Here is a 25,000-nt window from a genome sequence, read left to right as displayed (position 1 = left end):
CATCGGGGAGAGCAGTGTGCAAAAACATCTACATCAACACAGCAGGGGGTCCAAGCAGGGGGACGTATTACACAGAGGGAGAAAGGGGGCGGGGCCAGCTGTGGGGTGTGTGTGTGTGTGTGTGTGTGTGTGTGAGGGACATTATAGAAAACTGAAATGTGACTTGTAACACTATTAAACCTACCACAGTTACACCACATCTACACAAACTCTCAGAGATCAGAATACAAATAACAAAGATTAGAAGATTGATCTGTTTATTGCAGGTTAGGGTGTAGTGTGTAGGGTGTAGTGTTCAGGGTGTAGTGTGTAGCGTGTAGGGTGTAGTGTGCAGGGTGTAGTGTGTAGTGTGTAGGGTGTAGGGTGTAGTGTGCAGGGTGTAGGGTGTAGTGTGTAGTGTGCAGGGTGTAGTGTGTAGTGTGCAGGGTGTAGTGTGTAGGGTGTAGTGTGTAGGGTGTAGGGTGTAGTGTGCAGGGTGTAGTGTGTAGTGTGTAATGTGTAGGGTGTAGGGTGTAGTGTGCAGGGTGTAGGGTGTAGGGTGTAGTGTGCAGGGTGTAGTGTGTAGTGTGTAGTGTGTAGTGTGCAGGGTGTAGTGTGTAGTGTGTAGTGTGCAGGGTGTAGTGTGTAGTGTGCAGGGTGTAGTGTGTAGTGTGTAGTGTGTAGGGTGCAGGATGTAGTGTGTAGGGTGTAGTGTGCAGGGTGTAGTGTGCAGGGTGTAGGGTGTAGTGTGCAAGGTGTAGTGTGTAGTGTGTAAGGTGTAGTGTGCAGGGTGTAGTGTGTAATGTGTAGGGTATAGTGTGCAGGGTGTAGTGTGTAGTGTGTAGGGTATAGGGTGTAGTGTGCAGGGTGTAGTGTGTAGTGTGTAGGGTGTAGTGTGCAGGGTGTAGTGTGCGGGGTGTAGTGTGTGGGGTGTAGGGTGTAGTGTGTAGGGTGTAGTGTGTAGGGTGTAGTGTGCAGGGTGTAGTGTGTAGTGTGTAGGATGTAGTGTGCAGGGTGTAGTGTGTAGGGTGTAGTGTGCAGGGTGTAGGGTGTAGTGTGTACTGTGTAGGGTGTAGTGTGTAGGGTGTAGTGTGCAGGGTGTAGTGTGCAGGGTGTAGGGTGTAGTGTGCAGGGTGAAGGGCGTAGTGTGCAGGGTGTAGTGTGTAGGGTGTAGTGTGTAGTGTGTAGGGTGTAGTGTGTAATGTGTAGGGTGTAGTGTGTAGGGTGTAGTGTGTAATGTGTAGTGTGTAGGGTGTAGTGTGCAGGGTGTAGTGTGTAGTGTGCAGGGTGTAGTGTGTAGGGTGTAGGGTGTAGTGTGCAGGGTGTAGTGTGCAGGGTGTAGTGTGCAGGGTGTAGTGTGTACTGTGTAATGTGTAATGTGTAGTGTGTAGGGTGTAGGGGATAGTGTGTAGGGTGTAGTGTGCAGGGTGTAGTGTGTAGTGTGTAGGGTGTAGTGTGCAGGGTGTAGTGTGTAGGGTGTAGTGTGTAATGTGTAGGGTGTAGGGTGTAGGGTGTAGTGTGTAGGGTGTAGTGTGCAGGGTGTAGTGTGTAGTGTGTAGGGTGTAGGGTGTAGTGTGTAGGGTGTAGTGTGCAGGGTGTAGGGTGTAGTGTGTAGTGTGCAGGGTGTAGTGTGTAGTGTGCAGGGTGTAGTGTGTAGTGTGTAGGGTGTAGTGTGCAGGGTGTAGTGTGTAGGGTGTAGTGTCTAGTGTGTAGGGTGTAGTGTGTAGTGTGCAGGGTGTAGTGTGCAGGGTGTAGTGTGTAGTGTGCAGGGTGTAGTGTGTAGGGTGTAGTGTGCAGGGTGTAGTGTGTAGGGTGTAGGGTGCAGGGTGCAGGGTGTAGTGTGTAGGGTGTAGGGTGTAGTGTGCAGGGTGTAGTGTGCAAGGTGTAGGGTGTAGGGTGTAGGGTGTAGTGTGCAGGGTGTAGTGTGTAATGTGCAGGGTGTAGGGTGTAGGGTGTAGTGTGCAGGGTGTAGTGTGTAATGTGCAGGGTGTAGGGTGTAGGGTACAGGTTGTAGTGTGTAGGGTGTAGTGTGTAGTGTGCAGGGTGTAGGGTGTAGTGTGTAGTGTGCAGAATGTAGGGTGTAGAGTGTAGGGTGTAGTGTGTAGGGTGTAGTGTGTAATGTGCAGGGTGTAGGGTGTAGTGTGTAGTGTGCAGGGTGTAGTGTGCAGGGTGTAGTGTGTAGGGTGTAGTGTGTAGTGTGCAGGGTGTAGTGTGTAGGGTGTAGTGTGCAGGGTGTAGTGTGTAGTGTGTAGGGTGTAGTGTGTAGTGTGCAGGGTGTAGTGTGCAGGGTGTAGTGTGTAGTGTGCAGGGTGTAGTGTGCAGGGTGTAGTGTGTAGGGTGTAGGGTGTAGTGTGCAGTGTGTAGTGTGTAGTGTGTAGTGTGTAGTGTGTAGTGTGCAGGGTGTAGGGTGTAGTGTGTACTGTGTAAAGTGTAGTGTGTAGTGTGTAGTGTGCAGGGTGTAGAGTGTAGGATGTAGTGTTCAGGGTGTAGTGTGTAGGGTGTAGTGTGTAATGTGTAGGGTGTAGGGTGTAGTGTGTAGGGTGTAGTGTGCAGGGTGTAGTGTGTAGTGTGCAGGGTGTAGGGTGTAGGGTGTAGTGTGTAGGGTGTAGGGTGTAGGGTGTAGTGTGCAGGGTGTAGTGTGTAGTGTGCAGGGTGTAGGGTGTAGTGTGCAGGGTATAGTGTGCAGGGTGTAGTGTGTAGTGTGTAGGGTGTAGTGTGTAGAGTGTAGGGTGTAGTGTGCAGGGTGTAGGGTGTAGTGTGTAGTGTGTAGGGTGTAGTGTGCAGGGTGTAGGGTGTAGTGTGCAGGGTGTAGGGTGTAGTGTGTAGTGTGTAGGGTGTAGTGTGCAGGGTGTAGTGTGCAGGGTGTAGGGTGTAGTGTGTAGTGTGTATGGTGTAGTGTGCAGGGTGTAGTGTGTAGTGTGCAGGGTGTAGGGTGTAGTGTGTAGTGTGTATGGTGTAGTGTGCAGGGTGTAGTGTGTAGTGTGTAGTGTGTAGGGTGTAGTGTGCAGGGTGTAGTGTGCAGGGTGTAGGGTGTAGTGTGTAGTGTGTATGGTGTAGTGTGTAGGGTGTAGGGTGCAGTGTGTAGTGTGTAGGGTGTAGGGTGTAGTGTGCAGGGTGTAGTGTGCAGGGTGTAGTGTGCAGGGTGTAGGGTGTAGTGTGTAGGGTGTAGTGTGCAGGGTGTAGTGTGCAGGGTGTAGTGTGTAATGTGCAGGGTGTAGGGTGTAGTGTGTAGGGTACAGGTTGTAGTGTGTAGGGTGTAGTGTGTAGGGTATAGGGTGTAGTGTGCAGGGTGTAGTGTGTAGGGTGTAGGGTGCAGGGTGTAGTGTGTAGGGTATAGGGTGTAGTGTGCAGGGTGTAGGGTGTAGTGTGCAGGGTGTAGTGTGTAGGGTGTAGTGTGTAGGGTGTAGTGTGCAGGGTGTAGTGTGTAGGGTGTAGGGTGTAGTGTGTAGTGTGCAGGGTGTAGTGTGCAGGGTGTAGTGTGTAGGGTGTAGTGTGCAGGGTGTAGGGTGTAGTGTGTAGGGTGTAGGGGATAGTGTGCAGGGTGTAGTGTGCAGGGTGTAGGGTGTAGTGTGTAGTGTGTAGGGTGTAGGGGATAGTGTGCAGGGTGTAGTGTGCAGGGTGTAGGGTGTAGTGTGTAGTGTGTAGGGTGTAGGGGATAGTGTGCAGGGTGTAGTGTGTAGGGTATAGGGTGTAGTGTGCAGGGTGTAGTGTGTAGTGTGCAGGGTGTAGTGTGCAGGGTGTAGGGTGTAGTGTGTAGGGTGTAGTGTGCAGGGTGTAGGGTATAGGGTGTAGGGTGTAGTGTTCAGGGTGTAGTGTGCAGAGCGTAGTGTGTAGTGTGCAGGGTGTAGTGTGTAGTGTGTAGTGTGTAGGATGTAGGGTGTAGTGTGTAGGGTGTAGGGTGTAGTGTGCAGGGCGTAGGGGATAGTGTGCAGGGTGTAGTGTGCAGGGTGTAGGGTGTAGTGTGCAGGGTGTAGGGTGTAGGGTGTAGTGTGTAGGGTGTAGGGTGTAGGGTGTAGTGTGTAGTGTGTAGGGTGTAGGGTGTAGTGTGTAGTGTGTAGTGTGTAGGGTGTAGGGTGCAAATCAGTCCATCCAGAGAATTATTATTAATTAATTTTAATCTGGATTTTAAAACAAATACACAGCTATAAACTGCTATAAACTATTATGATGTTTATTGATTTTAGACAGTTTAGATAATTACATTTGCACAACAATCTCATTTAGTGATTATTTTATTAATAAATAAAAATTGAGCGCTGCCTGCAGTACCGCTACTGTCCACTAGAGGCTCGCAGGGTTTCACCGCACACTTCTCTGTTTAACCAGCAGATGGCGCTCTTTCTATTTTATTTCAACCCCATAAAGCAGGACAGATTTACAATTAAAAATGTAAAATTAGAATTTTTTACATCATTCATGGTTTAAAGGTGCATTAGGAAAGATTATTTAAAAAAAAGTAATTTATTTTTTTAAATCAAGATTAGGTCTCTAACAGATATGTAGGTGGGTTTGACTTTTTTTTTCACTCCTTAAGCCTAACCACGCCCCCTGCCCGCAGGATCTACGGTGGCCTACAGGGCGTTTATAAAATGACTGACAGGAGGCGTGTCCAAACACAAACAAGCGTTCCGGACCGGAAATCAGTTTTCCAGACGGGTTTCTGAGCCACTTGTGCTGAAGTCACGGATTAAACCATTTTTAAAAATATCATGCTATGAATATTTTCCAGGGTAATTAAAAAAAAAAACTGGCTGTTGCACCTTTAAAGGACAAACTTCTGCATTCTTTTCTTTCTTTTGTGTGACGATGTAAAAGTGAAGAGAACTACAGTTCACCCTCCAGTGTTTTTCCTTTTCTCTGATGATGTTTATCTTCCCTCCTTCACACAGTGTGAAATAAAAATAATTTATTAAATATCTGTATGTATCATGCTGAACTGTACTGTGTGGTGTCTGTTTATTATTAATTTAAAGTAACAACAAAATAAATAAATATATAACATAACTATAAAATATTAATATATAATATAAAGATGGATGTTTAATAATAATAAAAATAATAATCATCATCATCATCATTTTTATAATAATAATAATAATAATAATAATAATAATAATAATGCCTTCTGACCCGCCCTTAAAAAGGGGCGGAGCTGAGCAGCAGGGCTTTGGTTGGGGGCGGAGCTAATTTCTAACCTGCACAATAGTTTTTCAAAGTCGCCTGTGAAATTTTACGATTATTACAAAACTAAAAACACTTTAAAATGTGAAACAGAGCTTAAACAGGAGTGTGTGTGTGTGTGTGTGTGTGTCTAAATCAGGCTTGAATATTAAACTGACTGAGAGGAGTCAGATGAAGAGACGTCACATGATCCACACACACACACACACACACACACACACACACACACACATACACACACATTCTCTGTGGTACCATCTGTCTTCATGGAAAACACATACTAACACCACACGACACACACACACACACACACGCGCACACACACACACACACACACACACACAGAGAAACTCTGAGAGCACTGTGGGGTTATGTGTCCATCAGCCAGTAACTGTGCAGTGTGTGTGTGAGAGTGTGTGTGTGTGTGTGTGAGAGTGTGTGTGTGTGTAGGTGGGTGGTTGGAGGCTGACCTTGAAACTCATACAGCACACAATATTTTTATAGTATTATGCTAACTGTGCGTGTTTAAGTTTAGAATGTACTGTGTTTTATAAATATATATATATATATGTGTGTATATGTGTGTGTGTGAGAGAGAGAGTGTGTGTGTGTGTGTGTGTGAGAGAGTGTGTGTGTGTGTGTGTGAGAGAGTGTGTGTGTAGGTGGAGGCTGACTTTATAACCCATGCACCACACACATGAATATTTTTTATAGTATTACACAGTGTGTGTATGTGTGTGTGTGAGTGTGTGTGTGTGAGAGAGAGTGTGTGTATATGTGTGTGTGTGTGTGTGTGTGTGTGTGTGTGTGTGTGTGGAAGCTGACTTCAGTGTGTATTTCTCGCCTGTTTTTCTGCCTAACACAGCTCTTCATTTAGGATTTACAATCCTCCCATTTCATTGGCTGCTGGCTGATCACATGACTAAGACCAGGAAGTAAAATGCAGAAACAGATTTAAATAAATATTTTAAGGGTTCATTTTAACTAGATGTCTTGATGGTGGGTCACCTGGTGTGTGTGTGTGTGTGTGTGTGTCACTCATAATGCACTGCGAATCGGTGTATAAATGTAGTGTTTAAATGAGTGTGTATGAGTGTGCTTTAGTTGAGTTACGCACAGCGCTAATCTCGTACGCTAGCTGCTAATTAGCCCGCTAGCTAGCAGGCTACAATAGCAGAATGTCATGACCTTCTGTTAACGACTCGACGAGTGTCACTTGTTAGTATGAACACTACTACAGCGGCGTTTGGGACGCGACCCCTACGTGACCTTTATTTACTTCAACAAAAACTTCAACTCGTTTTTGAACAACAGTGTGTGGACAATTTCAGCCTGCACACACACACACACACACACACACACACATACATACACACACACATACACACAGAGCACGGCTCCACAAGGTGTATAGAACACACACACACACACACACACACACACACACACAGAGCACGGCTCCACGAGGTGTAGAGAACACACACGCGCACACACACACACACACACACACACACACACACACACACAGAGCACGGCTCCACGAGGTGTAGAGAACACACACGCACACCCAGTGTGATTCTCACACACCTAGTGGAACTGCTGGCAGAGTAAACAGGGGATGAGAATAGAAGGAAAGGTCACGATGGAGAGACAGAGGGATGGAGAGAAGAATAAAAAAAAGTGTAAATGAAAAATCCCAGGCATGGAAGAGATGGAGAAAGAGAGAGAGAGAGACAAAGAGAGAAATTGAACGATGAAGCAAAATGAGAAAGATGAAGGGATAAAAGAGTGAGAGTCAGTGCAAAAATGATGGAGAAATGGAAGCAGGAGAAAGAAAGAAAGAAATAAAGAAAGAAAATGGAGAAATGGATGCAAAAGTTAAAAGACAGAAGGATGAGGCGTGAAGGGAGAGAGATGAAAATATAGGAAAAGATGGAAGAATAGAAAGACTGAGAGAAAGAATCAGAAAGAGACAGAGAGAGAAAGAGAGAGAGAGGGAGGGAGAGAGAGAGGGAGAGAGAGGACAAAGGATTGAAAGATAGAAAAGAGTTAAATGATTAGAACTGAGAGAAAGATGGATAAATGGAAAATTTTTTTGAAAGAGTGGGGGAAAGAAGCAAAGGAAAAAACGAGAGAATGTTCTCAGAGAGATGGAGGTTAAAAAGTGAGAGAATGATGGAGAGAGACAGAGGAGCGAGGGATGGGGGAAAAGAAAAAGAAGAAAGATAAAGGATCAAAACAGAGAGGAACTGTGAGTAGAGAAAAGAGGAGCGAGGGATGTGAACGTCGTGCATTTTGACGATGAGCGGTGTGATGACATCATCAAAAAGCGCCAGCTGATCACATGATGTTTCATTCTGCTTCATTTGTTATTGTGTATTTGATGTATTTCCTTACGATCAGTTTTTTTTTATGCATTTCATTTCCGCCCCTGTATCGGATAAACGGCGCTACGGAAAGCGGCGTTACGTGAAAAACGTGTATTTCAGACGTGACCGGATGGCGTCCCGTCTCCGGACACGGGACAGAGCGGAACACACACTCTCTACCACGTCACTGGATGAAAACTAATCCGAGATATAGGATGACTTTATTGGATTGATCAGCTGTGGTGACATGAAACGGAACCGGAAGAAAACGGAAACGGATCCCACAAAGCTCTATAAATATAAAGAAATGTATTTAGATTTATATTTATACAAAGTGGCTTAAAAAAAAAGAACCCGATCTCCGGAACATTTATTCCCACGAACGCAGTACTGATCATGTGACTCGCCATCAGAAACACGTCCACAGTCCCAAGATCCCGATTTTTTATAATTACACACACCTGGACACGTTTACAGTCCGGTCTTTAAAGAACCCTGATATTCACACACTCGTCGCGAAGTCTTGCCCTTGCGCCATTTTTCGCTGGTGACATCACGCTTTGATGAAACGCAGTTTCACGTCATTTTAACGTCATTTTCACGCCGTATTAACTTCAAGAGACAGAAAAAAAGCAAAAGAGCGGCTGGAGAGGGAACGAGTGCCATATGCCAAATGCCATAAATGTAAATGAGTGTTTATAGCTGCTGTAACATAAGCGAGAACATGAACTAACCTGGTTCGAGGACATTAAGTGTAACCACAAACGGATAAAAAGTATGACATGCCAAGGCTCCTGAGTGACCTGGTCTTAGGGAGATCATGAAATCAAATCCCGACGCCATGCTCTCTGGGTGGGAGGGGCAAAATCTCTCTCCCCTGTCAATCACAGCGACACTAGCCAATCGCGTGTCACTGTGAGCTCATGTATGCAGAAGGGGAAATATAATAAATTCTATAAGTTATGTAAGGAATAACACTCTCCAGATCATGCTGTTATATGAAAATAATCCACGCTGAGGTGGCGTGATACGGCCTGACGTAAGGTGGAGTAACTGTTACCCCCTGAAGTGGATTATTTTCCTATAACCGCACGCTCTGGAGTGCGTTATTCCACTTACGCCACAGCGACTTGCCAGCGATTACAATGTTTAATTTATTAATGAACGACACGTCGCACATTTTAACGGTTTATAGCTAAGATTTTACTGTCGTGGAACGTCGGAGAGACGAGTTAGTTCCTGTTCTCACTTACGTTATAGCAGCAATAAACAGTCGTTCCCTCACCAGTCTCTCTCTCTCTCTCTCTCTCTCTATGTCTCTCTCTTTCTATTAGTTCCTGTTCTCACTTACTTTATAGTAGCGATAAACACCACTTCACCAGCTTCTCTCTCTCTCTCTCTCTCTCTATCTATCTATTAGTTCTTGTTCTCACTTACTTTATAGCAGCGATAAACAGTCGTTCCCTCACCAGCTTCTTTCTCTCTCTCTCTCTATCTATCTCTCTATTAGTTCTTGTTCTCACTTACTTTATAGCAGCGATAAACAGTCGTTCCCTCACCAGCTTCTTTCTCTCTCTCTCTCTCTCTCTCTCTCTCTTACCTTTAAAACTTAAACTTACAGCTTTACCTCTGACTGTTACAAAGCACTGACACTGGAGACTCCTTCCATTAATGTTACATAAATGTACATAAACATTACATAACCGTCACCTCGACATGTCAGCGACTTTTTTAATCCAGTTATGTAAATGAGCTGTTACTATAGAAACGATAACGTCCTAGAACCAGAGCATTAATATAAACCTGTCGTTCATCTTACAGCCGGAGCTGCAGTCCGAGCCGCTCTGTTATACAGAAACACCGTAAACCTTCTGACCAATCAGATTCGAGCATTCAGCCGTGCTGTGGTGTAATACTGTAGAAGTCAATGGACAGTAATAAGGAAATCAGTGTAAGTGGATGTACAGCAAGCAGGTCAGTCTGTAATCCTGTTAACGGTCCTCGAACTGGAACCAACCCAATAAAGGTCCTACAGCAGCCGCCAAATGAGTTTAGATCATGGCCTGTTAACTAAAACGAGTTTGACAGTCCTGGTGTAAGATCTGAGCGTAAGGGAACATAATCTAGTTTTATATTTAAACGAATGAGTCATTATACAATTTAATTACGCTCTGCTCGTTTACTGAACACACGTGAGTGTGAGGATCAGGTTCATGGAGTCATAATGGAGGGGTTACCTTAATCAGCACCACTGTGTGTGTGTGCGTGTGCGTGTGTGTGTGTCGTTACCTTCACAGGAGAGATGTGTGTGTGAGGTGCGTAGCCGTGCATGGTGTCCATAGCAGCCAGGTTCTTGTCGCTCATGTGCAGCATCTCAGCGCTTTTACTGTGGGCCAAGTGGGCGGGGCTATGCTCCAGGGGCGGAGTCTCCTCATCCTGATACCTGTACTTCTGCATAGACAGAGAGAGGAGAGAGAGAGAGAGAGAGAGAGAGAGAGAGAGAGAGAGAGAGACAGTCAGCTAGTCAGTTGAAGAATTTTATAATTGGTTCTAAATTAAAAATATTAACAAAATTTTTTTAGCGAGTTGTCCATAAGTATTGGCACACTTGAAAAGATTATTGTCACTGTCTTGGAAGACAAAATTACAGCACTGCTCCGAACAGTGCCATGTTAACATGCGTAAGATAAAAATAATATGAAATATACTGTACATGAAAGAAGAAACTGAGTTAAAATTAGGACATGGCCTTAATTACGAGGATGGGACGATATGATTTGAAGCGTCCACAGAAAAGAAAACAACAAAAAAGATGTTAAATCCCATGACACGTGTGATAATGGATCATCGTATAGAGGACGAGGATAGCATGTACCGCTAACGTGTGGCGTATATATATGTCTATATGATTAGAATAAATACATAACCTACATATAACAAGCGTGTGTATGAATATTTTAATATAGTCGAGAAAACACCACAGTATCACAGAGGAGAGGAACTGCAGGAAAGAGTGGAGGAGTGGAGGAGTGGAGGGGCGGAGGGGCGCAGTCAGCAGGAATATTAGATCACATTACACTGTGACAGCGAGAGAGAGAGATAGAGAGATAGAGAGAGAGAGAGAGAGAGAGAGAGAGAGAAGACTCAGAGATTGAGGTAATGAAAAAAAGATGAGAGTCCAGAGAAAGATCTGGAACGGAGGAAATGGAAAAATCTGTCATTAGGACGAGTCGCTCCACGCAGACGTGAGCCGAATGATCAGTTTTTTCGTCTTAGGGCAAGTTTAATAATGGATTTTTTATTTTTTTAATCGCAGACCTGGTCTTAAAGTCTTTAATCTTTAATCTGTCAAATATTATTTTAAAAAAAAGATCTCATGGACATTAATTGACACTGTCAGCTAAAAACCCAATTCTGTGATCACGTACAGACGGATGTTGTGTTATTGAGTCTGTTGTTATTGTACATTTATAAAGCTGGAAGTAGACGAGGATTTGCTGAAGGTTGCAAAGAGCTGAGAGTGATGGAGGGGTGGAGGGGTGGAGGGATGGAGGGGTGGAGGGATGAAGGGATGAAGGGATGGAGGGATGGAAAAGTAAAGGTGTTAAAAATTCAGTTCAGAAACAGAAATGTTTGAGAGTGTAAGTGTAAATAATCGTGATTAAAGCAGTCTTTCAGCTCTGAGCAGATCTTATCCATACTAACATCTGAAAATTTTAGCTTCCCGTCCACAATGAAACACAAAAACGCTAGAAAATGACAGAAAACGACAGAAAACAACGGTGTCTGACCCTTGACCTTCCCTTACGGAAAACGCACGTACATTTCACACGTGATCGTATGTTTTTCCACAAGTGATTACGTGAGTAATAAGTGACCACGTGGCATGTGAAGGTGCACATGATCATTTTATGCCCTGAAATTGCACGTAAATGTTAAAAAAAACCAAAAGAAAACAAACAAACAAAAAAATAAATAGATAAATAAATAAAATAATTATATGTGGTGGGGGGGAAACAGGCGTAAAATAAAAACACATGCACTACATGTGAAAAAATGTGTGAAAAGTCTAAAAAGTGTCTAAAAATCAGGTGTAAATTTTTTTATAGCAGCGATAAACAGTCGTTCCCTCACGAGCCTTCGCGTTACCGAGAAACCGCAAAGAAGCGTAAACTCCTCTGTCCTGAAGATGTCGGAAAACTTAAAGTTACAGCTTTACCTCTGACTGTTACAAAGCGCTGACACTGGAGACTCCTTCCATAACGTTACAGAAACGTCTCCTCGACATGTCAATGATTTTTTAAATCCGTTTATGTGAAGTTCCTGTGAATGAGTGAAACGTTACAATCCGAGCCACGCTGTTACAGAAACACTGCACACCTTCTAACCAATCAGATTCCAGCATGTGGTGTAATGTAAGTTAATGGTTAGTTAGTTAGTAAGTAAGTTATTTATTATAAATTAAAAAAAAAGAGAAAATAAATAAATAAATAAGTAAATAAAATAATTATGTGAGGGGAAAAATCAGGCGTAAAATAAAAACACATGCACTACATGTGAAAAACATGTGAAAGGTCTAAAAAGTGTTTAAATATCACGTGTAAATTTCACACGTAAAGTTCGGGAGACTTTTCTGTAAGTCATTTCCGAAAATAATTAGTTTTGAGTTAGTACACACTTTGCTTGTTGGTGTCCGGGACACAAATCACACTCTGCGGTAAACCATTTAACACAGAAAACAGCTTTACAGCATTAGAGCTTTACAGCGAGTTCTGAATAACAGCACTGCACCGAACACGTGGATAATACACACTCAGACTCGTAACCGTAACCGATAAATCTCCATTACACACGAGGCACGCGAGCAGTTTGAGCAGAAATCGGGACAGAAAGAAGTGTGTTTACTCCGTCTTACAAATGGGACAAACTTTATCTCAAAGGCACAAACACTGCTCGGAAATCACGGCCTATTTAAACTCCTCCTGAGAACTGGAACACACGAGGTGTAACCGTGCGTAAACCCGAGACAACGTAAACACACACGCACGCGCACATGCAGAGTAGAGAGTAAGGCTTAGTAATAGGACAAAAATATCACATCATACAGCAGCTCTAAAGGTAGCGCAGGTTTATATTAATGCGCTCGTTCTAATGCGTTAGCGTTTCTATAGTAACAGATCATTCACAAACTTATACATCGGACGCTCCACATAGAAAGATTAAAAACGTGTCTAATCATGTTTATTAAACAGTTACGGAAGGAGTCTCCAGTGTCAGCGCTTTGTAACAGTCAGAGGTAAAGCTGTAACTTTACGTTTTCCGACATCTTCAGGACAGAGGAGTTTACGCTTCTTTGATGTTTCTCACTTTCTGCATTTTTTTTCTCGTCTTATTAACTTTGAAAGAGAGAAAAATGAGAGGCTGGTGAGTGAATGACTGTTTATAGCTGCTATAACATAAACGACAAAAGCAACTAATATTAAATGTAACTATAAACGGATAAAACATGACGACGTTCTTTAATAATGGAAAACTTGTAATCGTTGCTGTGGTATAAGAGGAATAACACACTTGGGGACACGCTGTTATACGAATATAATCAACTTCAGGGTTGACATTGCACCTCTTCTCATATTTTTGCTCTTTTCACTGGTTCTGGTTCTGGTTCTGGTTGTATGTTCGAGTCTCGCTCCAATCCCAGAGCTGTGCAACGCGACCTGAAGTCTAACTGTCTGAAAATAAATTTTTCTAGAACAACACAAGAGGGACAGCCACCCCACACACACACACACACACACACACACACACACACACACACACACACACACACACACACACACACAGGCTCAGAAGGATCATGTTGTCCTCTGGGATTTTGGACAGGAGGTTATTGATCACCTGATTGGTCAGTTGTCTGGTGAATAGCGCGACTCTTCCTGTAATTGGATGAGAAATGGGGAGTATTGATTCCTGCTGCCTTTAATATAGTTTAAAAAAAAAACACCAATGCAGGGGTAAACACACACACACACACACACACACACACATACACACCCCTATACCAATTCCCAAAATTTAACTTTTCAGAGTAAAAAGCACTTTTTTTTAACCCCCTGACCAATCAGATTGCAGCTTGGGGGCGGGGCTAAGCTAGAAGAACCAATATGGAGGACAAAGTGCTGGTGAAAAGTCTTGTTAGTGAGCGAATATAACGAGATTTTTCTCTGCCAATATTCCAATACAACAGCTCTGTCATGTTCACACACACACACACACACACACACACATTCTCTCTTTCTGTGGTACACTCTGTATATTTTTACATAAAAATATATGCACAGAGCATATTACTTACTTACTTACTTACCCACTCAGGGACTGTATATTTTTATATTTTTAGATATTATATAAATTATATTTTATGTGTATTTTACTTCTTCTTCTTCTTCTTTTTTTTAGGGAGACGTGGAAAGTAAGAATTTCACTGTATGGTCTAAACCGTTGTGTTTCACTGTGTATACGACAATAAACCACTTCAATCTTCAATCACTCTGTCATTTCCTTTCTAAGACAAATCAGAGAATCATCAGCTCTCTCTCTCTCTCTCTCTCTCTCACACACACACACACACACACACACACACACACACACACACACAATGTGCACACACACACACAGAGTTTTGCCTCAACATTCAAAATCTGTTGGCTTTGTGAGATTTCCAAACCTACTTTTGTCCAAAAATACACGTTCTCTGACTCGTCTTTAACACAAACGCAACGCCAAAAACAGATTTTCCTGATTTCAGGACCGTCATAAAAAAAGTCTTCAATTATTTCTTCACACCGCTTTAATATTAACTAAACACACTAAACACTAACTGTGTTGTTTTATACGTAACAGATGTGAGCGAGTAACTCGGTTATTAAACGTGTCCTCTTACATCTTTACAGATTACAGACGCTTGAAGTGAAGTTTTTCAACCCAGTCTCACCGAAAAAACATTCGTATCAAGAACTCGTCAGCAGCATCTTCTATACGTTTAATATCAACGTTCTAGTCACACAGTAACACGATACAGTGATACGCGATACGTGACCCTGTAGTTCTTTAGTTTCCTGAGAGACTTTCTGCATGTGACTTTGATGGTACTCAACGTATAGAAGGTGCTGCAGTTAACATGCATGCGAAGGTTTTTTTCTGTGAAACTCGGTTGTTTTTTTTTTCCTGAAATGATCCATGATTGGTTGAATCTACAGTCACTCAGGCCCTCTTCACACCTGCTGTTAACATCTGTCTCGAGTGATCTGATCACAAGTGGACAACCGAAACACATATCAGTTCACACCTGGCATGCTGAACTCGTCTCCTGTGACCACTCGTGACCGGATTTCATGCATCGTTTCCGCTGGAGGAAGGAAGTCACGCACTTTTATTACATCAGTCTTCTGCTGTGTTTGTTTTATCCCTCAAATCCCACCTCATGTACCTGAACAGGCTGCTCTAAACACTTCCATCTGCTCCAAACACTTCAATCTGCCCCAAACGCTTTCATCTGCCCCAAACGCTTTCATCTGCCCCAAACGCTTTCATCTGCCCCAAACGCTTCCATCTGCTCCAAATGCTTCCATCTGCTCCAAACGCTTCCATCTGCCCCAAACGCTTTCATCTGCCCCAAACGCTTTCATCTGCCCCAAACGCTTCCATCTGCTCCAAACACTTTCATCTGCTCCAAACGCTTCCATCTGCCCCAAACGCTTTCATCTGCCCCAAACGCTTCCATCTGCCCCAAACGCTTTCATCTGCCCCAAACGCTTCCATCTGCCCCAAACGCTTTCATCTGCTCCAAACGCTTCCATCTGATCCAAACGCTTTCATCTGCCCCAAACGCTTCCATCTGCCCCAAACGCTTCCATCAATGATTACGTGTTTTCCGCAGTCGCTCAGTTGCTGTCCGGGACGCATCAGGACACTTTTGCATTCACACTACACGTTATGTGGTCATGTGCGTCCCAGATCACCTCCGAATGCGGTTTGAGTGATGAGATCACGACGCATCTCTGAGACACACCGGACCGCGTTCACACCTGTACTTAGCGCTGATCATTTACAATCTTTATTGCAGGTATCACAATATCTTTTTCTAACATTTATTTAACATATCAGTTACAAACAGCTGATCTGTTGTTAAACTTTTGTACTTAACCTTTAAAATTATAAAATGTACTTTTTATTTATTACAATTAATTAAAATCATTATTTTTTTTCTACCATTTTCAGTTTAGAGTAATTTATATCTTTAAACGTATAAGTCTTTCTTAGGTTTTTGTCGTTTTGTTTCTAACGCTGTTGGTTCGAAACCTAAAGATACTTAACGTGTATCATAGAAATGTCTTCAAATATAGTGACTTGATATTCCTGTCGTATCGGCCAGCCTTATTCATGAGAATATCACTATAATACGTCATCTTTAAAGGCCTAGGAGGCTTCCTCTGTGTCAGAGTGTGAGAATCGAGCGCAGTGTGTGTAATATGAGACACAGCCACTGACACACAGCTTTATTATACACAAGATGTGTGTGGGATTAGTCAGCTCCTCTCATTACTGAATCTCAGAAACACAGCAGTGACAGAGTGAAAAGAGAGGAAGAGACAGAACGAGAAACTGAGAGAGAGACAGACTGAGAGAGAGAGACAGACTGAGAGAAGCAGACAGAGAGATATACTGAGGGATAGACTGAGAGAGGGACTGAGGGATAGACTGAGGGATAGACAGACTGAGAGAGAGACTGAGGGATAGACAGACTGAGAGAGAGACTGAGGGATAGATAGACTGAGAGAGAGACTGAAAGATAGACAGACTGAGGGATAGACTGAGGGATAGACAGACTGAGAGACAGACTGAGGGATAGACTGAGAGAGAGACTGTGGGATAGACAGACAGAGAGAGAGACTGTGGGATAGATAGACTGAGAGAGAGACTGTGGGATAGACAGACTGAGAGAGAGACTGTAGGATAGACTGAGAGAGAGACTGAGGGATAGACAGACTGAGAGAGAGACTGTGGGATAGACTGAGAGAGAGACTGTGGGATAGACAGACTGAGAGAGAGACTGAGGGATAGATAGACTGAGAGAGAGACTGAGGGATAGATAGACTGAGAGAGAGACTGAGGGATAGACAGACTGAGAGAGAGACTGTGGGATAGACAGACTGAGAGAGAGACTGTGGGATAGACAGACTGAGAGAGAGACTGAGGGATAGATAGACTGAGAGAGAGACTGTAGGATAGACTGAGAGAGACTGTAGGATAGACTGAGAGAGAGAGAGACTGTGGGATAGAGAGACTGAGAGAGAGACTGTGGGATAGACAGACTGAGAGAGAGACTGAGGGATAGATAGACTGAGAGAGAGACTGTAGGATAGACAGACTGAGAGAGAGACTGAGAGAGAGACTGAGGGATAGATAGACTGAGAGAGAGACTGTAGGATAGACAGACTGAGAGAGAGACTGAGAGAGAGACTGAGGGATAGATAGACTGAGAGAGAGACTGTAGGATAGACAGACTGAGAGAGAGACTGAGGGATAGATAGACTGAGAGAGAGACTGTAGGATAGACAGACTGAGAGAGAGACTGAGGGATCGACTGAGACACACTTTGAGACAGACAGAAAGACGAAGAGAGAGACATGGAGAGAAGGAATCAAAGAGACAGACTGAGAGAGAAAGCGAGAGACAGAGAGAGATAAAGAGAGACAGACTGAGGGGCGTCTTGACCGCTGTCTCACTGCCCGACGCATTGTTAAATATTAATAAAGGCATTTTGTGCACAAAGCTTCATCCTGTTCTCTCTCTCTCTCTTTCTCTCTTTCATTTGATACTGCTGTCTCTCAGATCAACCCACAGGAGCTTCATTAACATTAGCATTAGCATGACCGTGTACAGCTAAAGTCTCCCCTCTCTCCCTCTCTCTCTCGCTGTCTCTCTCTCTCTCTCTCTCTCTCTCTCTCACACGTCTCACACTGCAGATTAAACACAACACTCTTTGGACACGAGGAGATTTTTTGAGATATTTAGCCATGTTTAAATATTTATACGGGTTAAACACTGTGGGCTGTGCCATTCACAGAAAAAGGGACACAAACACACACAAACACACACACATACACACACACACACACACACACACACACACACCCACTTCGGATATCTAACATAAAACACTGCAAATATACATGTTCTAATAACTGATCAGTTACGCACAATCGGGTACTTTGGCTCATAATCAAACGGTTCAAGTGATAATCGATCAGTTCAATTGATAATCGGTTCAGCTCATAATCGATCAGCTCAGCTCACAATCGAACAAATTCAGATCATAATTGAGCTCATAATCCATCATTTCGACTCATAATCGATCAGTTCAATTGATAATCGATCAGTTTGGCTCATATTCGATCAGCTTGGCTTATAATCGATCAGTTCAATTGATAATCCATAAGTTCGTCTCATAATTGATCAGTTCAATTGATAATCAATCAGTTCGGCTCATAGTCGATTGGTTCAGCTCATAATCGATCAGCTCGGCTCACAGTTGAACAAATTCAGATCATAATTGAGCTCATAATCCATCATTTTGACTCAAAATCGATCAGTTCAATTGATAATCGATCAGATCAGCTCATAGTCAATCAGATCAGCTCATAATCGATCAGATCAGCTCATAATCGCTCAGCTCGGCCTGTAAGGAATCAGTTAAGCTAATAATTGATCATTCCGGCTCATAATTGATTAAAAGGATGTACAATCATCCTATCAATAATTGATGAGTTTGGCTTATAATTAATTGAAAATAATAATGAAAAAGTTTTATTCACAATCAATGGAATTCACAGCAGATCAGTTTACATTATAATCACTCCATTCAGCTGAGAATCGATCAGTTCACTGTCTAAACTACTGTCTACAACACGGTGTCCAGAGCTAGTTAACATGCGGCTCTCCTAAACTGACCGTTACAGCGCTCCGGCTTTCTCCTGATTGCGTTCCTCATCTGTGGAAAGAAATTCATTTTCACACTCTGGCATCAGGACATGGTTTTCAGATGTCAGGAGCTTCACAGCTGGTGTGTAAAATCCGTCTCTCGCTACAAACCAGGATCAGATCTGATACTGATCCAGCACTGAGACACACACACACACACACACGCACACATACACACACACACACACAAAAGGGACCAAAGCTGAATGTCTGAGAAGTGTTTGTACTCTGATATGTAAAGTGGGATAATATTTTAGATGAATTGATCGTGTTTGACTTTTTTTTCTCTCCCAGCTGTGATAATAAAAGTGAGGAGGTGGAAGTGTCATTTTTTGCTCATTTCCATTTTTCCCTCATTAATTCTGCAGTCTGAGAAGCACAACACAAGCACCAGCACAATGAGTTCCTCTGTGTTCTTCTGTTTACTCCGAGATGAAGATACAAACAACCTCAACATTCTTATTTAAAATAATACTAATACTACTAACAGTAACACTCTCAGCTGCTAGGAGCTGGTTTAAACCACGACTTCACATCACACACTCACACACACACCCCAGTCCCACTGAACTTCCCTCATGTCCTTTGTGGAAGTAAATCAGGAAGTGCACCTGCATCCCTCTCTTACCTTACAGCCGAACATGAGGGACAGCGTCCGGTTACTGCACACGAGCTTACACTGGCACAGCACCGGGGACAAACACTTCAGATTCCTCCACGGTGGAGACATGATCACAGCGGCTGCCATGAGAGCGAGAGAGAGAGAGAGAGAGAGAGAGAGAGAAAGGCACGCGACGACCGGCCGGTACACCGAGAGACGCACGCGCGAGTCGGGGATGTTTTTTCGCTTTAAAGCGCGCGGAGGACGGAGAGAGAGAGAGAGAGAGAGAGAGAGAGAGAGAGAGAGAGAGTGGAGGATAGATGGAAGGAAGAAAGAAAGACAGACAGAGAGAGAGAGAGAGAGAGAGAGAGGGAGGGTGAAGGATAGATGGAAGGAAGAGAGAGAGAGACTGCGAGCTGATTAGAGGAGTGAGGCGGGATCTGCTTACACTGCAAGGTTACACACACACACACACACGCACACACACACACACACGCGTGCGCGCTACCTTCCTTAAAGTGAGAGACTATAATCTTGACATTAAAGATTTAAATTTTAATATTATATTAATGGCCTCTGGTTTGCTCATTAGGTATAAATTGATATGTAAGTTTATAAATTTTAAGTTTATAAGTTTAAAATTTATATCCTGAATTTATATAATGTTCATTGTTAAAAGCGCTATACAAATAAAACTGAATAAAATTGAAATGAACATTATTATTATTATTATTATTATTATTATTATTATTATTTAAAAATTATTCATCATACAATCTGAAATTGAATTTCGTGGTTTGGCAAAATCAAAAATCTGAAACCGAATTTCATGAATTTCAGCTGATTATTATAAAAATCTCTGTCTCTCTCTTAATTCAAATTTTTTAGGTCCAGTTTGGAAATAACATGCAGAAGTGTGAAAACACAAATTAGAATCGCGCTTTTAGAAATCTCAATGTGAAAAGTTTGTAACAGAATCGAAACAGAGACACGTGGGCGGAGCTAAAACAGTGCACATCTCTGATTGGTCACAACACAGAATCACACACTCGCCCTGATGATAATAACATTTCTGTCTAGAGATCTTCAGCAGTGTAGCGAACATCTGATGGAAGCTTTATTTCGGTTAGTTTTATGATTAAATGTCACAATTTTAATTGTCGAAATATTCATTACATCATGACGGAGCTGTAGAACGTTTATTAACGTGCTCGACTTTCTCGCTAAAGTCGTCTTTACACTGTACGATTTTTCTGATACGATGTTTCTGTTGCAGATAAAAATCGCACGTTGTGAGTGAACTCTACAGTCGCGAGTTGAGATCGGCGTCTCAGAGACAAAGTTCTGTCAGTGTGAGAAATTTGTGATTATAATCTCAGAGTGTGAGAGCTACAACAATGCTCATCTAAAATCCACCAATAGGAGGATGCCAAACTCACCGTACAGCTACACATACAGACACAGCTACAGCTACAGCTACAAATACAGCTATAAATATAAATACAGCTACAAATACAGCTACAGCTACAGATACAGCTACAGCTACAAATACACCTATAAATATAAATACAGCTACAAATACAGCTACAGATACAGATACAGCTACAGCTACAAATACACCTATAAATATAAATACAGCTACAAATACAGCTACAGATACAGACACAGCTACAGCTACAAATACAGCTACAGCTACAAATACAGCTACAGATACAGCTACAGCTACAGCTACAAATACAGCTACAGCTACAAATACAGCTACAGATACAGCTACAGCTATAAATACAGCTACAGCTACAAATACAGCTACAGATACAGACACAGCTACAGCTATAAATACAGCTACAGATACAGACACAGCTACAGATACAGATACACCTATAAATACAGCTACAGCTACAGATACAGACACAGCTACACCTATAAATACAGCTACAGCTACAGCTACAGACACAGCTATAAATACAGCTACAGATACAGACACAGCTACAGCTACACCTATAAATACAGCTACAGCTACAGATACAGACACAGCTACACCTATAAATACAGCTACAGATACAGACACAGCTACAGCTATAAATACAGACACAGCTACAGCTACAGATACAGACACAGCTACACCTATAAACACAGCTACAGATACAGACACAGCTACACATATAAATACAGCTACAGATACAGACACAGCTACAGCTATAAATACAGCTACAGCTACAAATACAGCTACAGATACAGACACAGCTACAGCTACAAATACAGCTACAGCTACAAATACAGCTACAGATACAGCTACAGCTATAAATACAGCTACAGCTACAAATACAGCTACAGATACAGACACAGCTACAGCTATAAATACAGCTACAGATACAGACACAGATACAGATACACCTATAAATACAGCTACAGATACAGACACAGCTACACCTATAAATACAGCTACAGATACAGACACAGACACAGCTACACCTATAAATACAGCTACAGCTACAGCTACAGACACAGCTATAAATACAGCTACAGATACAGACACAGCTACAGCTACACCTATAAATACAGCTACAGATACAGACACAGCTACAGCTATAAATACAGCTACAGATACAGACACAGCTACAGCTACAAATACAGCTACAGCTACAGATACAGACACAGCTACAGCTATAAATACAGCTACAGCTACAAATACAGCTACAGATACAGACACAGCTACAGCTACAAATACAGCTACAGCTACAAATACAGATACAGCTACAGCTATAAATACAGCTACAGATACAAATACAGCTACAGATACAGACACAGCTACAGCTACAAATACAGCTACAGCTACAAATACAGCTACAGCTATAAATACAGCTACAGATACAGACACAGCTACAGCCACAAATACAGCTACAGCTACAGATACAGACACAGCTACAGCTATAAATACAGCTACAGATACAAATACAGCTACAGCTATAAATACAGCTACAGATACAGACACAGCTACAGCTATAAATACAGCTACAGATACAAATACAGCTACAGATACAGACACAGCTACAGCTACAAATACAGCTACAGCTATAGATACAGCTACAGCTATAAATACAGCTACAGATACAGACACAGATACAGATACACCTATAAATACAGCTACAGATACAGACACAGCTACACCTATAAATACAGCTACAGATACAGACACAGACACAGCTACACCTATAAATACAGCTACAGCTACAAATACAGCTACAGATACAGACACAGCTACAGCTATAAATACAGCTACAGATACAGCTACAGCTACAGCTACACCTATAAATACAGCTACAGATACAGACACAGCTACAGCTACAAATACAGCTACAGCTACAAATACAGCTACAGCTACAAATACAGCTACAGCTACAGATACAGACACAGCTACAGCTACAAATACAGCTACAGCTACAAATACAGCTACAGCTACAGCTACAAATACAGCTACAGATACAGCTACAGCTACAGCTATAAATACAGCTACAGCTACCAATACAGCTACAGCTATAAATACAGCTACAGATACAGACACAGCTACAGATACAGCTACAGCTACAAATACAGACACAGCTACAGCTATAAATACAGCTACAGATACAGACACAGCTACAGATACAGCTACAGCTACAAATACAGACACAGCTACAGCTACAGACACAGCTACAGCTACAGCTACAGATACAGCTACAGCTACAGATACAGACACAGCTACAGCTACAGCTACAGACACAGACACAGCTACAGCTACAGCTACAGATACAGCTACAGCTACAGATACAGACACAGCTACAGCTACAGATACACCTATAAATACAAATACAGCTACAAATACAGCTACAGCTACAGATACACCTATAAATACAAATACAGCTACAAATACAGCTACAGCTACAGCTACACCTATAAATACAAATACAGCTACAAATACAGCTACAGCTACAGATACAGACACAGTTACAGCTATAAATACAGCTACGGCTACAAATACAGCTACAGATACAGACACAGCTACAGCTACAAATACAGCTACAGCTATAAATACAGCTATAGCTACAAATACAGACACAGCTACAGATACAGACACAGATACAGCTATAAATACATCTACAGCTACAAATACAGCTACAGATACAGCTATAAATACAGCTACAGATACAAATACAGCTACAGCTACAGCTATAAATACATCTACAGCTACAAATACAGCTACAGCTACAGCTATAAATACATCTACAGATACAGACACAGCTACAGCTACAGTAGTGAAGTTGTAGAAAACATTAACTATAATAAATTTACATAGGAAAAGAAAATAGAAACAGAAGTACATAGCATAAATCAAAGTATATAATCATGGATCAAAAACAGTTAATAATACAACACATTTCAATAATAATAACAGTAATAGTAATACTAATAATTTAAAAAAAAGTCATCATGTAAAAGCAATCCTAAAGAAAAAGAAGATTTAAAGCTGTAAGATCAGAAGGTGGTGAGTTCCACAGTTTCAGAGCGTAAGAAGAAAACGTCTTATCACCTGTAACACGTGGACGAGTCTGAGGGACAGTTAAAAGACAGAGGTGGAGGAGCGGAGGTGACGTTTTGGGGTGTAATGGGTTAAAAGATTTCCGGATCACGCCGGTCGATGACGTGAACAGAGCGGAGTCGTGTTCTTTAAACGCAGATCTATCGTTAGCGGATCTTCAGCGTATAATCTGACATGGAGACACGCGCCATCACGCAGTCTGTTACAGAATCCACAGCAGAGTTTATTCAGATCTCAGACAGTGTGACGAGGAATAATCATAAAACCAGATTAAGAGTAAAGTATTGGCACCCCCGGCTTTGTTTGGGTCGCCTGCTGCCTAAAAACAATGACAACGAATCGCTCGTGCTCCGTAGTTCACCCTGTGAGACAGATGTAACACATCCGCACACTAACATGTCAGTGAGTACAAAATTAAATCAAGCTGTAAATTGTTAGGGTTTTTTATTTTTGTTTGTTTTTTTACTAATCATGCTCAGGTCCACAAACTCCAAAGAAATTTCCTTCTACTCTTCCAGGAGACGTTATGAGACAGGAACCGGACACAGGTACAGGACCGGGATACGGGCGGATAGTTCCGGATTAGAGTTAGCAACCGTACCGTGAAGTACCGTACTGCTGTACAGAAAAGTACTATTTCTAAAGTACTACACACACACATTCTCACACACACACACACACACACACACACACACTCTCTCTCTCTCACACACACACACATACACACACACTCTCTCTATCTCTCTCTCTCTCTCTCACACACACACACGCTCACTCTCTCTCATACACACTCATAGGTTGTAATAAAAAATATACAAGATTAATCTGTCAGAATAAACACTATAAAACTGTCAAACACACACACACACACACACACATACTGTATATATACACACATATTCACACACACACACACACATACTATATATACACACATATTCACACACACACTCTGTCTCGGTCTCACACACACATACTGTATATATACACATATATTCACATTAATACTCACACACACATATTCACACACACACTGTATATATACACACACATATTCACACACACTGTATATATACACACACATATTCACACACACACTGTATACACACACACACACACACACACACACACAGACACAGGCTGTGTTGTTGTAAATGACGCCCTCTGGTGGTCTGATGATGAAGCGCACTGTCCATGGTGCTGAACCCAGTTTAACTCTCCTCGACCATCTTAAAGCCTGTTTATTAATTT

The 25,000-nt window shown here is 42.4% G+C and overlaps 1 protein-coding gene across 4 annotated transcripts in view; it reads right to left on the bottom strand.

The window, feature by feature from the left end:
* The window catches only part of LOC113531412 (disks large homolog 4), a 92,167-nt gene that overhangs the window by 32,530 nt on the left and 34,637 nt on the right, over positions 1–25,000 (bottom strand). For 2 of the 4 annotated variants that reach the window (XM_053230624.1, XM_053230623.1), the window contains exon 2: positions 9,819–9,980. In XM_053230624.1, the coding sequence (XP_053086599.1) occupies positions 9,819–9,980 (162 nt within the window). Of the gene's footprint in view, positions 1–9,818; positions 9,981–19,200; positions 19,641–25,000 lie in introns of those variants that run through there. The other 2 variants (XM_053230621.1, XM_053230622.1) reach the window with 2 other exon arrangements.

This window comes from Pangasianodon hypophthalmus, chromosome 27 (assembly GCF_027358585.1).
Source record: "Pangasianodon hypophthalmus isolate fPanHyp1 chromosome 27, fPanHyp1.pri, whole genome shotgun sequence".
Lineage (NCBI taxonomy): Eukaryota > Metazoa > Chordata > Actinopteri > Siluriformes > Pangasiidae > Pangasianodon > Pangasianodon hypophthalmus.
This window is presented reverse-complemented; position numbering and strand designations above follow the sequence as displayed.